The following is a 15,868-nucleotide window of genomic DNA, read 5'->3' as shown; positions in this document are numbered from 1 at the left end:
CTCTCTACCCCTCTCTCCCTCTATTCCTCTCTCCTTCTCTCTCTCTCTCTCTCTCTCTCTCTCTCCCTCCCTCTTTTTCTCTCTGCCAGTTGCTCTCAAATAAATAAAAATTAAACAAAACAAGCAAACAAACAAAAAATGGTAAATGAGTGTACATCTACAACAAATATTATGGTTAAAATAAAGTATATGTGTACTGCATATGTTTTAGAAATAATGGCTGATCTCAATCTCATTGATTAAGAGGACTTTTATTATACTTGTATTTCTTCATCAGCAGTTCTTTTTAGGCAAGCTAAGAAATCAGTTTTTTGTTTTTTATTTGAGAGCGACAGGCAGAGAGAGTAAGAGGCAGATAGATAGATAGAGAATGGGCATGCCAGGGCCTCTGGCCACTGCAAAGGAACTCCAGACGCATGTGCCCCTTGTGCATCTGGCTAACGTGGGTCCTGGGGAATCAAACCTTGAACCGGGGTCCTTAGGCTTGACAGGCAAATGCTTAACCGCTAAGCCATCTTTCCAGCCCGAGATCAGTTTTTTATGCCTTAACCTCCCTTGGTACAGAATTTTGGAATCATCATCTAAATAAAAATGAAACATAAACTATGTCTCTTCAGATGACCTATATCATAACATTTGTCAGCCCATGATTTTTCTTAATTTTCTTTCCCACAACTTACAATGGTCATGTAGCAGTAGTGTTCTAATTTTACTGTTATCTTCAAAATAATGTTTTTGATGTTTACCTTTTACTGTGTGTGATGGCTAGAGGTGCACAGAAGTTTGAACCCAGGGCCTTGCTTGCAGCAGAGTGTATTATACCTCTATCTCTTCCATTTATTTAACCTAAACTGTTAGCTTTTACCTTCAGTTGCTTCTTCATGTACATTTTATTGTGCAAGGAGGTTGATTTCTTTGCACAAATCATTCCAATGTTTTCCCTAGAACATTTCGTCTAATGTTTTGGAAGAATCTGCCGTCTCAGATGATGTGGTTTCCCCTGATGAAGAAGGCATCTGCTCAGGAAAACACTTCACTGAGTCAGGACTCGTGGGACTGCTGGAGCAAGCAGCTGCTTCTTTCTCTATGGTAGATGACTCTTGTTCACTCTCCTCCTACAGTTTTGTGCGTCTGAGTTATCAGTAACATATATTTTCATGTTCTCTGTGATCCTGCCTTTCCTCAAAGAAGATGTATCCCAGGGTTGGGGAGATGGCTTAGCAGTTGCTTGCAAAGTCTGACGGCCTAGATTTGATTCTCCAGTACCCACATAAAGCCAAATGCACAAAGTAGCATGTGTGTCTGGAGTTCTTTTGCAGTGGCAAGAAGCTCTGGCATGTACCCATACTTTATTTTTCTCTCTCTCTCTCCTTTCCCCCCTCTCTCTGCTTACAAATAAACCAATAAAAGGGGCTGTAGAGATGGCTTAGCAGTTAAGGCATTTGCCTGCAAAGCCAAAGACCCTCCCCAGGATTCACATAAGCCAGATGTACAAGGTGGCACATGTGTCTGGAATTTGTGGTGGCTGGAGGCCCTGGTGCATCCATTCTCTCTCTCTCTCTCTCTCTCTCTCTCTCTAATTAATAAATAAATAAAAGATGTGCTAAGTGTCCCTCTCCCCCATTCTCTGTCTGTTCATGTCATCTCCAATAGATATTGTTTTGGTTCACAAAACTTTGCCATAAAATGTTTTCTGAGATCTTTAAATGTTGAGAACAAGGGCTGGAGAGATTGCTTAGTGGTTAAGGCATTTGTATGCAAAGCCAGAGGACCCAGGTTTGATTCCCCAGGACCCATGGAAGCCGGACACACAAGGTGGTGCATGTGTCTGGAGTTGGTTTGCAGTGGCTAGAGGCCCTGGTGTGCTCATTCTCCCTATATATCTGTCTCTTTCTCTCTCTGTTCAAATAAATTAAAATGTTGGAAAAGAACAAAATGAAACTTTGGGCACTTTAAGTTTTGTTTGGATAAACCAACAGGGCTCCATAGCATTTGTCTGCTGAGTGAAATGGAGACATCTTCCTAGAGTGTTAAGCAACGCTCTAGCACCCAGCAAAGCAATAGGTGGCCATAACAATTCTTTGCATAATGGAATAATAGGCAGATATTGGAGGCCTACCAGGAGTTTTATAGAGTACATCCTGGATCCTTACCTACTCTTGTATGACCAAGTCCTTATTCCTGCCCATCTGAATGCAAATAGTTGAAGTAGTCATTTGGAGCATAGATGGCAAGTTTATAGGAGAAAGAAGAGAGCCAAATCCCTGCCTGCCTTCTTGGGCCTTGTTGATACTTCCTATGCTTTTTACATGTTGATACTTTGTATAGCTTTGATGCTCACTGTTTAGTATGCCAGTACCAAGGTTTAGCATACCATAGCAGTTACCTTCTCGTTGCTGGGATAAAACACCTGGCCAGAAGCAGCTTGTGGAAGGAAGGAAAGTGTTTATTCTGATTCACTTGCAAGGGAAAGCTTCATCACGACAGGAAAAATATGGCAGGAGCAGGAATCTGGCTCATATCATCACCTGTCAGCAGCAGGGAAGAAGCAGAATAAAGGAGCTAGCTGACTGGCACTGGCAAGTGGGCTATATTGTAAAATTCCAAGGCCCACCCAGTGATGCACCTCTTATAGCAAGGTTCACCCTCCCAAGGGTAACATGTAGATTTAGAAAGCTCACTATCAGAGTTCAAATCCTGGCTCTGCTACTAGGTAGCTGTACTATTTTATGTACAGGTGATCTATTGGTATCGTGCTTTTCTTACCTGTTAGATGCGTCTCATAATAGAATATACCTCATGGGGTTGGTGTTAGGATTAAATGAGTTAATGCATGTAAAATGCTTATCACTGTCCATCTCTAGGTAAGTACATTATTTATCATTATTGGCCCTTAGAACATAATTATTCTGAGGCTTATTAGAGAATTCTTTTTTTTTTTTTTTCAAGACAGGGCCTCTCTAGCCCACGCTAACCTGGAACTCACTCTATAGTGCAGGCCAACCTTAAACTCATGGCTACCTCAGTCTCCTGAGTGCTGGGATTAAGTCATGGACCACCATTTCTAGTCTCCTTAAGATATCATCTCTAAGGACCTTGGCCATCCCAACTCTTCCCTTAAACTAGGCTGAACTAGCAAGAAGAAAAGTTTTTTTTTAATGCTATTGATAAAATATTTTAATAAATATAGCTTCATATTTATTTATGCATATAATGTTAGTAATTTATAGTGGTGCATTTAGATTATGGGGTAGTGGCCTATACTACAGAGTTTCTAGATCAATCATCTAATTCCTTTTTAGGTAATCTTTTCTTGTTTTGGTGTTTTGGGGCAGTGCATGTTCATGTGTATGCACATGCATGTGGAGGTCAGAGGACACCCTCAAGTGTCCTCAGGAGCCTTTTAAAAATATTTTTATTTATATATTTGAGAAAGAGAGGGAGGGAGAGAGAAAGAGGCAGAGAGAGAATGGGCATATCAGGGCCTCCAACTGCTGCAAATGAATCCAGACACATGTGCCACCTTGTGCATCTGGCTTTTGTGGGTTCTGGGGAGTTAAAGCTGGGTCCTTTGGCTTTGTAGATAAGTACCTTTACCACTAAGCCATCTCTCCAGCCCTGCCTTTTTTTCTGAGACAAAAATTTCTCATTGGCCTGAAGTTGATCAGGTAGGTTAGACTGACCAGCTGGTGAGCCTTTGGAATCCATTTGTCTCTACCCCCGCCCCTCCCCAGTACTGGGAATACAAGCACGGGCCACCACACTCAGGTTCTATATGTGGGTTGTGAGGATCGAGTTCAGGTCCTCATGTTTGCAAGCACTTTACTGATTGAGCTATCTCCCCATACCCTTAATTTGATTCTAAGTATTTTAGGAATAATAACTTTATCTCACTGTTGAAGCCACTTTATTGCTTAAAGACACAATTTTGTTCTGACTAGAAATTATGAGGATCAGATGTTCTAGGGAAAATATATTTGCTAATCTGTAAAGCAGTCAGAACTTAGTGGCATTTGGAAGTCATCTCTCCTTTCACTGTAGTGCCAGTTCATTATTATTGAAGATAACAGATGGAATAGCAATACAGATACCCTGATTTGTAACCAGAGAAATCATTGCCCAACCACTAGCCGACTAGCCCCCAGTGGCAGAAAATATGGTGACTATAAAGCTCATATTTTGAGATTTTCCTATAAATTTTCAATGAGCAATTGACATATGTCAACTTAACGTTTTGGAAATATTTGCATTTCCCAGAAGTCCATCAGCCATCTGGTTATAAAATGGGTATCTATGGTCAGTGAAATAATTAGGTTTTTGTTTCAGCTCAGAATTAGTTTCTCCAAAAGTTTATATGCCTAAGTAAGTATATCCTACACTCCACACACATTTACCTTAATAAGTCTTTATGGAGTAGATAGAAACAGAATGTCCAATTAAACTATATCAAAATATAAATATGAATATGTCTGTATGTGTGTATATTAATATAAATGCACATAACCTACCTGCATTTTTCCAGAGGAGATGATACAGTATATAAAAATTATTTTAATCGGCTGGAAGGATGGCTTAGCAGTTAAGGCATTTGCCTGCAAAGCCAAAGGACCCAGGCTCCATTCCCCAGGACCCACATTAGCCAGATGCACAAGGGGTGCATGTGTCTGGAGTTCGTTTGCAGTGGCTGGAGGCCCTGGCGTGCCCATTGTCTCTCTCTCTCTCTCTCTCTCTCTCCCCCTCCCTCCCTCCCTCTTTCTCTGTCAAATAAATAAATAAAAATAAAATATTAAAAATAATTATTTGGGGCTGGAGAGATGGCTTAGCGGTTAAGCGCTTGCCTGTGAAGCCTAAGGACCCTGGTTCGAGGCTCGGTTCCCCAGGTCCCACGTTAGCCAGATGCACAAGGGGGCACACGCGTCTGGAGTTCGTTTGCAGAGGCTGGAAGCCCTGGCGCGCCCATTCTCTCTTTCTCCCTCTATCTGTCTTTCTCTCTGTGTCTGTCGCTCTCAAATAAATAAATTTTAAAAAAATAATAATTATTATTTGGGGCTGGAGAGATGGCTTGGTGGTTAAGGCATTTGCCTACAAAGCCAAAGAATCCAGGATCGATTCTCCAGGACCCACATAAGCCAGATGCACAAGGGGGTACATGCATCTGGAGTTCATTTGCAATGGCTAGAAGCCATTGCTCCTGCTGTCTCTCACTCTCTCTCTGTGCCTCTTTATCTCAAATAAATAAATGAAATAAAATATATTTAAAAAAATTATTTTAAACTGGGCATGGTGGCGCACGCTTTTAATCCTAGCACTTGGGAGGCAGAGGTAGGAGGATTGCCATGAGTTCAAGACCACCCTGAGACTACATAGTGAATTCCAGGTCAGCCTTAGCTAGAGTAAACCCCTACCTCAAAAAAACAAAATAAATAAATAAATAAATAGTATTTTGTTAAACCTTCATGGAAGTGCTTTTTTTTTTATGTCCTTTGGAAAAGCTTTAATAGATTACTCAGTAGAAATATTGTGAGTGAGGGCTAGAGAGATGGTTCAGTGGTTAAGGCACTTGCCTGCAAAACCAAAGGACCCAGGTTCAGTTCCCCAATACCCACTTAAAGCCAGATGTAGAAGGTGGTATGCATGTATCTGGAGTTCACTTGAAGTGGCTAAAGGCCCTGGTGTGCCATTTTCTCTCTCATCTGTCTGTCTGTCTGTCTGTCTCTCTCTCAACTAAATAAGTAAAAATTTAAAAAAAAAGAAATATTGTGAACTTACAAATTATAATTGTTCTATTTTTACATTGATACAGAAGAAAGCATACCTCAAACACATTGTTTTTATAGGCTGGCATGTATGAAGCAGTTAATGAAGTTTACAAAGTACTTATTCCTATCCATGAAGCTAATCGAGATGCAAAGAAGCTCTCTACAATCCATGGTAAACTTCAAGAAGCATTCAGCAAAATTGTCCATCAGGTAACGATTCCAGTTTCTAACTATAGCATGAGATGAGAAACTGCCTGAAAGCTGTAGTTCTGTTCTACTCATGTCATGCTAGATCTCACGAAATGACCATTACATTCAGGTTACATATGGATCGCCAAAATGACAGTTCATGCTAACATGAGGCTTTTCTTTACATTGATAAGAAATGAATTTGCTTAAAGGGATAGGGATCATTAAGTGTTCCAGTAGCTTTTCTTTCTTTCATAGTTTTGCATTCTTACTAGTTAGCAATGCTTTGAAATTGTGACATTGTTTGTATAGTAATATAGGTAGTAATTACCAATATAATTTTTTAAAATATTTTTATTTATTTGAGAGAGATAGAGAGAATGGCATGCTAGGGCCTCCAGCCATTGCAGATGAACTACAGATGCATGTGCCACCTTGAGTATCTGACTTACATGAGTCCTGGGGAATCGAACCTGGGTCCTTTGGCTTTGCAGGCAAGTGCCTTAACTGCTAAGCCATCCCTCCAGCCCACCGATATAATTTTTAAGTTCAAATTATTGCTGCCAGAACTCTTATATTTAAATTAATTTTTATTGATGTGGAACTTTAATAAAAACCCTATTTTTAATAATTGCAGCTGAACCATTTTCTATTACCCTTGATATATTTCTAATATGCAAATAGTGAATGAAGCTAGATGCTGTATGTAATTTAATTATAGCAGCATGATTTCTCTAGTTCACTATCACCAAAATTAGAATAAATTAAAATTGGTTTAGAATCAATTAAAAGTGAAGTCGACTGTTAGCAGTTGATATCTTTGAAACTCTACTAAACTAAATTCTCGGCTTCACTGAAATTCTCTGAAGTATCCTATGGAACCTCCTCCTTTTCGACTTTCGTGTCCCTTTCCTGCGCTGCCCCTGCTGTTACCTGCTCCTCACAGAAGAGGAGGAGGAGTAATGACCCACTTCAGCTCAGAACCAGTACTACTTTACTGTTTGCCATTGTGGTCCCCCTTTCTTGACATGGGCTAAGCCCATGTACATGAATTGATACAGTGTAAAATGTAGTAGGCTGCTCCTGTGAAGCCAGCATTCTGTTGTCATCCTCTAAAATACTGAAGTTGCAAAAGACTTGAGGTTTCATGATCATAACAGGTGGGTCTTTTAATAATCAGTTGTACGTATCTATCCGAAGAACTTCACCCCAACTTCCATGGGTGTAGAAATTGCAAACTAACTGTGTCAGGTCGGGACTATCTAGAGCTGGTAGTCTCCATGAAACTCTCACCCATCTGTGTTACTGGCATTTGAACAAATTTCAGTTTACATTCTAGTTTACCATGCGTCTTTAAGGGACATGCACATACTTTAGGCACATAAATGAAACTAGAAGCTGGTTCTGTCTCTAAAATTTTACTTTTTACTTTTAAAACTTATCTTCTTAAAGGGAAAATTTTGACTGGGAGATGGCTAAGCAGTTAAAGGTGCTTGCTTGCAAAGCTTGCCCCACCGGGGTTCAGTTCCCTAGCACCCATGTAAAACTTTACAGCATGCTAGGTGTGGTGGCGCACGCCTTTAATCCCAGCACTCGGGAGGCAGAGATAGGAGGATCATTGTGAGTTTGAGGCCACCCTGAGAATACATAGTAAATTCCAGGTCAGTATGGGGTAGAGTGAAACCCTACCTCGAAAAAACAACCCCCAAAATTTGAGGAATTAGGGAGATAATTCAGTTGGTAAAGTGTGAGAACCTCAGTTAAGATCATCAGTACACATGTTTAAAAAAAAAAAGCAACTTTGCAGCAGCAAGACATTCTGGCATATGTGTATGTACACACACATACACTTTAAATAACAAAAGGTAAAATTTAAGATACTGAGTTTTAAGCAAGTAATTTATAAAGTTGTTATAGATCTTAAATGATGAACATGATGTTTAAGTGTTATCTGTAGAGAAGAATTTATGGTATATAGTGCCTTGTATTATTGAACTTCCTTTGGCCTTTTTGTTCTTTTTGAACAATTTTTTTATGACTTGCCCTTTTTACTTTTTATTATACAGAGTACTGGCTGGGAGGTAGGTAATGTTTTAGTTAGTTAAAGACACTAATGGATTGATTTGATCAAATTCTTTGTGCGATGCTTTGCCCACATGTGCTAGCTGTGGGCATTCTGTTGCTGCCTGCTGTGAACTGAATTCATTAACCAAAGAAATTTTGCTAAAATACTGTAAGTTACTTTTAGAAGTGTATGATTTTGAGGCTTTTGGCGTGCATGGGAGTCCATGTCACCACTGACATTCTTTGGTAAATGAGCCACTTCGTTGTCACTTTAGTTTGTTTTTATCCTTTGAAGCATTTCTGTCATCAACATTTACACACAGATTTCTTTATTTTTAACCATATTGTTTCACCCCATTGTACAGAGGTCGATTTATGTGTTGTTGCTCAGAGGTATAACTAGAAAATACAGTATTCACTCTCATCCACAAAGCTATCACTTATGAAATACATATTATTTTCTGTGCCATTAGAAAGAAAAAAAGTGTTTATTAAGCCAGGGTGCTCTGTCAGTTGAAGATGAGTACCAACTACAGAGATATTAAAATGTAGACAAAAACTAGCCATTTTGGAAGTGATGGATACTGTGTTAATTTGTCTTTGTCACTTCAGCTTGCATATGAACCACCAAGGAGAGTTGCTCATTGAAATTTTGTTGAGGGAGAGAGAAAGAAATTAAGAGAACTTGAAATTTAATTTGACCTTATGTGTTTAATCTATTCATCTTCAGTGAAGGCTATATGTGCTTCCTTTTCTGTAGTAGCTAAGCTTTGGAAAGTTCAAGATATTCTATGGCCATACCACCCTGAACACTCCCATCCCATCTAGAAAGTTAATTATAAATTAAGCCTTAACTGGAAATTGTCAGAAAAAAATGATAATCATTACTTTTCATTTTTTTGTAAAGGAAGTAATTCTACAAATTATTCCATAATTTATTTTGACAAGGTAAAGTTAGGTTATTGTAAATTGGATCTATTTAGAGCTAGATATATTCTTAAAGTTGCTTGTTTTGCTCACTTTGTTGTCAGACTTCCATTCACTAAACAACCTCAACAATGCTGTTTGGATTTGCATGGCAATCATTCTTTTGGGACCCAAATAGAAAACCTTACAAGTGAATGTAACTACTTAATGTTCTTTCATTTTGGAGATCATACCTAGCCATTGCTGTAATTCTCTAAATTAAATGCAGTCCCTTATTTCATGGCTCCCTTCAGACATACGCAGAAACTTGCCACGATTATCTAGCTATGAAAGATAAAGTTCCTCATGAATATTCTAACATAAAACAGAATCAACTGGAAATTAGGCATAAAATAAAAATTAGGACTATACTGAAACCTCTGAGCAGTTTATTACTAGTCTGATGCTAAATCGGCCCCTGAAAGATAATATTCACTGGCTATGACATTAATATCATTCTTTCATCATGTTTACTGCATGGTAAAAGTCTCACAGACCTGTTTCCTTGTTTAGATTCTTCACTGCCTTTTACTGGTTCTCCAACTTTGTAGTATCTGATTTTGTTGCACGTTGTCCCCTGTAAAACTTAAGTGGATGCTTGCATTTTTAAAATGTGTTTGCTACCATTTGCTGCTTAAATGTTTTGAAATTTCCCTAATTAAAATGCTTTCTGTTTTCTCTTCTCTCTTGCCCCTGGTTGCTGACCCCACTCCCTACTTTTACTATTGTCTATTGTGGTAAGTTCCTATCTTGTGAATATTTTTCTTTTTGACTCTGTGAAAACTTCAGTAATTTCATTTCTCTGAAAACTATTTTCTACTTAATTTTTTTAGTACTCTGATACAACTTACATTGGACTGACACCCAATAAGGGTAATTATATGTTGTAGAAAGGCTCTTTGAAATGATAACTCATTTCCTTACTTACAAGAAAAACCCTTGTGGGTTTAAATATTAACAATGATTTTTTTTTCATTTTGTATTCTGCTGTGTGAGTTGGTAAAAATTACTTGACTTGGCAGCGTGTGTGTGTGTGTGTGTGTGTGTGTGTGTGTGTGTGTATGTGTAAGTGTAAGAAAACTCTAAAACTTATTATGTACCAATTTGCTAATGTATTTTCACACAAAATAACAACTTATGAACCTGCTCAGAGTCTTGTCATTGTTATCTACCCTACTAGTTTCTGCTCATTAATGCTGTTTGGTATTCATTTTTATTTTCATTTTTCCCAAAGCCCTTTTATTATCCTTCAAATAATAGGAAATAATCTTAGGGTATATTTAATTATATTTAAAAGAAAAGATTTTGTTTCTATATGAGAATTTTATAGCCATTTCACATTTTGGAGCACACATTTTTCTTTTTGATTTTTCGAGGTAGGGTTTCAACGCTGTAGCCCAGGCTGACCTGGAATTCACTATGTAGTGTCAGGGTGCCTCAATCTCACAGTGATCCTCCTACTACTGCCTCCCAAGTGCTGGGGTTAGGCATATGCCACCATATCTGGCTTTTTCTTTTCTATTTTTTTTTGTTTGTTTTGGTTTGGTTTTGGTTTTTCACACATGTATTTTTCTGTTCATTTGTCAAATAGTGATCAGCCAGTATCAGATGAACATCAATGCAAGCTTATATTTTCCATAAAAACTGTCTTAAAAAATTGAAAATGTACATGTCATTATCTCTACTTTGCAAAAAAAAACTTACATTCAACATTTTTTTGTTTGTTTGTTTGTTTTTCGAGGTAAGGTCTCACTTTAGCTCAGGCTGACCTGGAGTTCTCTATGTAGTCTCAGGGTGGCCTCGAACTCATGGTGCTCCTCCTACCTCTGCCTCCCAAGTACGGGATTAAAGGCATGCTCCACCATGCCCGGCCTCAATTTTTTTTTTTTTTTTTAAGAGAGGAAGGGTTTGTTTGATTTATAGTTGAGGGTTACAGTCCCTCACAGCAGGGAAGGCACAACAGCAGTAGTATGAAGCAACTGGTCACATCACATCCATAGTCAGGAGGCTGAGAGCCAAGATTGCTGCTGCTCTGGTGGTTTTCTTCTTTTCATGGAGTCCAAGACCACTGGAGCACCCACAGTCATGATAGTTCCAGACTCCCTTGTTGACAGTGCTGCAGGCTGTGAGCCTCTGCCTGTTCCAATGAGCTGCCTAGTTCATGCCTCTCAGTCCAGCTCACTGGAGCAGGTGAGGTCCACAGCCCATAGCACTGTCGTCAAGGGAGTTTGCCCATGTTTGGAGTCCCATGAATAGAATAGCTAGGGACCAAAGAGCTACAAATTAGATGTTCAACATCCACATGTAGAAACATCACAAGCAGATTGTAAAGCAGTGAGACAGATACATCTTGAAGGAGGAAAAGGATGAAAGAATTCAAGCGAAAAACTGTCCTCATTGGAAACCTCCAAGAACAAACAGTTGAAGAATATCATTAGTGCTGATAGAGAAAGGCTATGAACAAAGTCCCTCTTTCAAAATGAAGGAAAACCACACATTTCTAGTTGAATTACAGCCAGAAAAACATGTCACTAGTAGCTATGTCCTGAATGAAAGGGACTTAAGACTACAGTGCAAGTTTGCTAAAAGGTTGCTTAAAGTCACATGAGGAAATACAGAGCATGTATAAGTGTGTTTGCATGAGGAAATGCACCAAAAATGAAACATGCAACCTTCTATTTTAAAGGGTAGCACACAAAATGTTATTTACAGAAGTTTTGGTGGGATTGTACATCCACAGTTATAACTTGTATGACAGTAATCATCCATAAAGCATGAAAAAAGTGTGGATATAAATTAACTTTAGGTCTAAAGATGTACAGATGGTTAATAATAATATAAAATTTATGAGGAAAATGAAAATGTCCCATTTCACAATTATTATACTGACAGTCCAAAAACAGACACTGACAAGTGTCTGGGGTCTGGGGAAGTTAGTGCCTCAGTCTTTTCCTTATAAGAATGTAAAATAATTGTCTTTTTGTTTAAAATGGGCAATTTCTTAAAATATCAAGCACAGAGTTATTTGATGATGACCCAGCAATTTTTGAAAATAGGAAAATGTTTAAAACAAATTTGTACACAAGTTTTCATGACATCCTTATCTGTTGTTGGCAAGAGTATATACCACCAAAATACCTGACACTAATAGACATTCAGCATCTTTCTTTAAAGAGAATGCTATACCCTGCTAGATCTGCCTTTCTATATCCAGAAAGGCTACAGAAGATGAGGTTGACTTTATCAAGCTAAACGCTTGTGGATTTGCCCAATTTTTAAGATTGAAATATGTTAAATGATTCTGTCTGAACTCATTGGACTAGATAAACATGATTGTGAGTTAATAGTTTTTTCTTTCGTTTTTTTTTTTGGTTTGTTCTTTAACATTTTAGTATTTTATGCTCAGAATTCTTGGCCATATTATATAGCTCATGGCTTCTACATCAGTGAAATTCAGTAACTCATCCAATAAATAAAAGTGAAAGCAAAATTAGAAGCAGGCAATTATAATGGAGACAGGATGAACACTGAAAAGGGAATTTTTAAAAATGAAGAGGGGCGAGTATTAAACAAGTACTTTTGGGTAGTAGTGCGGGAAAATGTGACACAGAAAGAAAATAATGGAAGTATAAAACACCCCAAGTCTACCTCAGGCGCATGAAGTAAGGCTTGCTTGCTGAAAAGTCAAAGAAACAGTGAATGGGCCTCTATGAGGAGATATTTTGTTAGGTGGGGCCTCCCTGATAATCAGTGTAGACCTTAGTTGTGCACCTAACAACGTAAGCCATACCACTGGTTTTGTTCAGCTTCTTCTACTTTTGAGGAGAGAAACAATGATATGGACAGCAAATGTTTACTATATGGATGATATTAGCTGTAACTTCTTTTTCCTGGATGGGGCCATCTATGATCAGAATTAAACTTCTTATAAAAAGTGGAATAAGGTATATTTTAGAAGAATATATCTGGCAAACCATCACTTAACTTGTAGACTGGAGTAGACAGGAAGGAATGTAAATATGGTAGAGTGGTGAAGATAAAACAACTGGGAGGGGGAGTTACTCTAGAGTGAATTACTCAGTCAGGCGTATTGGTGTGTGCCTCTTAATTCTAGCACTTAAAGAGGAGTTCAAGGCCAGCCTTGGCTCATAGAGACATCAGGTCCACCTTGGTCTACATGAGACCCTGACTGAAAATAAAACAAATGTGGGTTGGGGAGGTGGCTTGGTGATTGCTTGCAAAGCCTGCCAGCTCAGGTTTGATTCCCTAATGCCTACATAAAGCCGGACACAAAGTGGTCCATGAGTCTGGCATTCTTTCGTAGCAGCAAGAGACCCTGATGTGCCCATACACACACACACACGAATTGAGTAAATAAAGTGAGAGGGGAAATAAATATTTTCTAGGAAAAGTCCAAATGGTACATAAGATCTTAGAAAAAGGAAGGAAGGGATAGTACAAATAGTAAATTTTGGCCTGGGGAAATGCTCAGTGGTTAGTGGTGCTTGAAAAGCCTGCCAGGTTCAGTTCCCCAGTACCTACATAAAATTAAATACAAAGTGGTATGTGCTTCTGGTGTTCATTTGACTGGCAAGAGACCCTGCCATGTCCATTTGTACACATACTATGGAGAAAATGTAGCTTAATTAAGAGCCTGGGATTCAGGGTCAGATTTGTTGGAGTTTAACTCCCAGTTCTATCACAGCACAATCATAGACAAGTTATTTTTCTTATACTTATATAAGATGATGATGAAAATAATGGTACCAGTCAAAGAGTTCTGATAAGAACTAATGTAATACTTACAGGCTGGTCATAATGACACATGCCTAAAATCCCAGTGCTCTGAGAACCAAAAAAGTTCATTGCCAATCTGGGCTGAAAAAAAAAGAAAGGAAGGAAGAAAGAGAGAGAGGGAAAGGAAAGGAAAAGAAAGAAAAGGAAAGGAAAACAACGAAACAACTGCTGTAATATAAACACATATAAGGTGTTTAGAACATAGTAAGTGTTCTAAAACATCTCAAAAATGTTCGAGATAACATTCTTTGCTGCTTTTTTATAGCAATATTAGTATTATCATTACTGTTGTTTGGAATCTTGTTTTTCTTTTAATATGGTGGGGGATCAAACCTAGGGACCTCATACATTCTAGGCAACTACCATACTACTGAGCTATTCTTCTAGCCCCTATTTCTAGAAATCTTGATATAAGATTTAGGTTATTAACAGGGCAAGTGTAGTATCCAGCTATTCCAGAGGAGCATACAATAGGACTGCAAGTTCAAGGTCAGCATGGGCAATTTAGAAAGCCCCTAACCCAAAATCAAAAATAAAAATGGCAGCCAGATATGATGGCACACGCTTTAATTCCAGCACTCAGGAGGCAGAGGTAGGAGGGTCATCATGAGTCTCAGGCCACCCTGAGACTACATAGTGAATTCCAGGTCTGCCTGAGCTACAGTGAAACCCTACATCGAAAAAAAAAAAAGAGAGAGAGAGAGAGAGAGAGAAAGAGAGAGAGATAGGTTTGTCATCAACTATTTAGAGATGTGGTAAATGGATTTTAGTGCTGGAATAGTTTCATCACCAGAAGACTGTGGGAGTACTTAATAGACCTGCTCTGAAAGAAGTTACAGTGTGGAAGTGATAAGAAATTCAGAGAATTATTCACAGAAAAGGATGGTACTGTGAGCAAAACAGATGAGATTATAGGAAAGTAATTCAAAGAAAACGTAGAGGTCCAAAAGAGGAGATATTTTTCCTGAAGGTGAAGACTGATGGGCCGTAAAGTGTACTATTATACTATAGAGGTCCAGTAGTGTAGTAGAGAGCTCTAGATTTAAAATTAGGTACTCAGACCCTTAGCCTTTCTCCTCATCCCTTATCACGCCTCCCCTGACTCTGGCATGCACAAGCACTCACACTTTAAATTCCAGTAACTCCTTGTAGTTCCTTCTCTTACCCTGTTGCCTACTGCTCCTTATTTCCTCTGCTCTAGCTACTCATTTGGCCTTCCTGTTCATCAAACACACTAGGTTGGTTCTTGCCCTCAGGACCTTTGAACTGACTCCCTCTGATTGGAATATATTTCCTCAAGAAATCTGTGAATAACTTCCATACCACTTGGCTCACCTGTTACCTTCTTAATGAGGCTTTTCCTGCCTCCTTTGTGTCTCATTAACTGACAACACAAAGTAAGCACTTAATACATACTGAATGAATGATCTCCTTCATGTATGTTCTATTTCATGACTATATCTGCTTCTTGTTTTTCTTTTTCTCCCTCTGCTGCAATGTCCCCATCCCCTAGTCTCTTGGCTAATTCTTTTGCGTCATGAACCCTACAAGTATCTAGGATCTTAAATGTGATTTGGCCCCAACAACATCAGTCTTTTCTTTCTTGGCACCACTTTTACCATAGCATTAATGGTTTATATTATAATTTATTTGAATACCTTTATTCCCTTGAGGAGCAACCCTTGTTTTATTTTCCTGTTAGTGAGAAAAAACAGTAACTAACACAATAATGACTCAGAGGGAATTTTTCCCCTTGAACCTGAATATCAGTATAAAAAGTAGTTCCTTTTCTTTATTTTTAGAGGGGGAGAGAGAAAGAGAATTGGGGTGCCAGGGCCTCGGCCACTGCAATCAAACTCTAGACACTTGCGCCACCTAGTGAGCATGTGCAACTTTGTGCTTGCCCGCCTTTGTGCATCTGGCTAACATGGGATCTGGAGAGCAGAACATGGGTCCTTAGGTGTCACAGGCCTTAACCACTAGGCAATCTCTCCAGTCCCCCAAATAGTTGAGTTTTTAATCAAATTCAGTGTCCAGAACCAAAGAGGCAGTGAGCTTTCTGATACCTCCACTGTTCAGGTTCTGTCATTATT

The 15,868-nt window shown here is 38.7% G+C and overlaps 1 protein-coding gene across 11 annotated transcripts in view; it reads left to right on the top strand.

Annotated features, from left to right (window-relative positions):
• Positions 1-15,868, top strand: part of Dock7 (dedicator of cytokinesis 7) — a 259,531-nt gene that overhangs the window by 221,789 nt on the left and 21,874 nt on the right. For 7 of the 11 annotated variants that reach the window (XM_045148866.1, XM_045148864.1, XM_045148862.1 and 4 more), the window contains 3 exons: positions 946-1,089; positions 5,838-5,969; positions 8,015-8,029. In XM_045148866.1, coding sequence (XP_045004801.1) covers positions 946-1,089; positions 5,838-5,969; positions 8,015-8,029 — 291 coding nt within the window. The remainder of the gene's footprint in view (positions 1-945; positions 1,090-5,837; positions 5,970-8,014; positions 8,030-15,868) is intronic. The other 4 variants (XM_045148865.1, XM_045148861.1, XM_045148858.1 and 1 more) reach the window with 1 other exon arrangement.

This window comes from Jaculus jaculus, chromosome 5, assembly GCF_020740685.1.
Source record: "Jaculus jaculus isolate mJacJac1 chromosome 5, mJacJac1.mat.Y.cur, whole genome shotgun sequence".
In the NCBI taxonomy this organism is placed as follows: Eukaryota; Metazoa; Chordata; class Mammalia; order Rodentia; family Dipodidae; genus Jaculus; species Jaculus jaculus.
The sequence above is the reverse complement of the archived record's forward strand: the minus strand, read 5'-3'. Positions and strand labels throughout refer to the sequence as shown.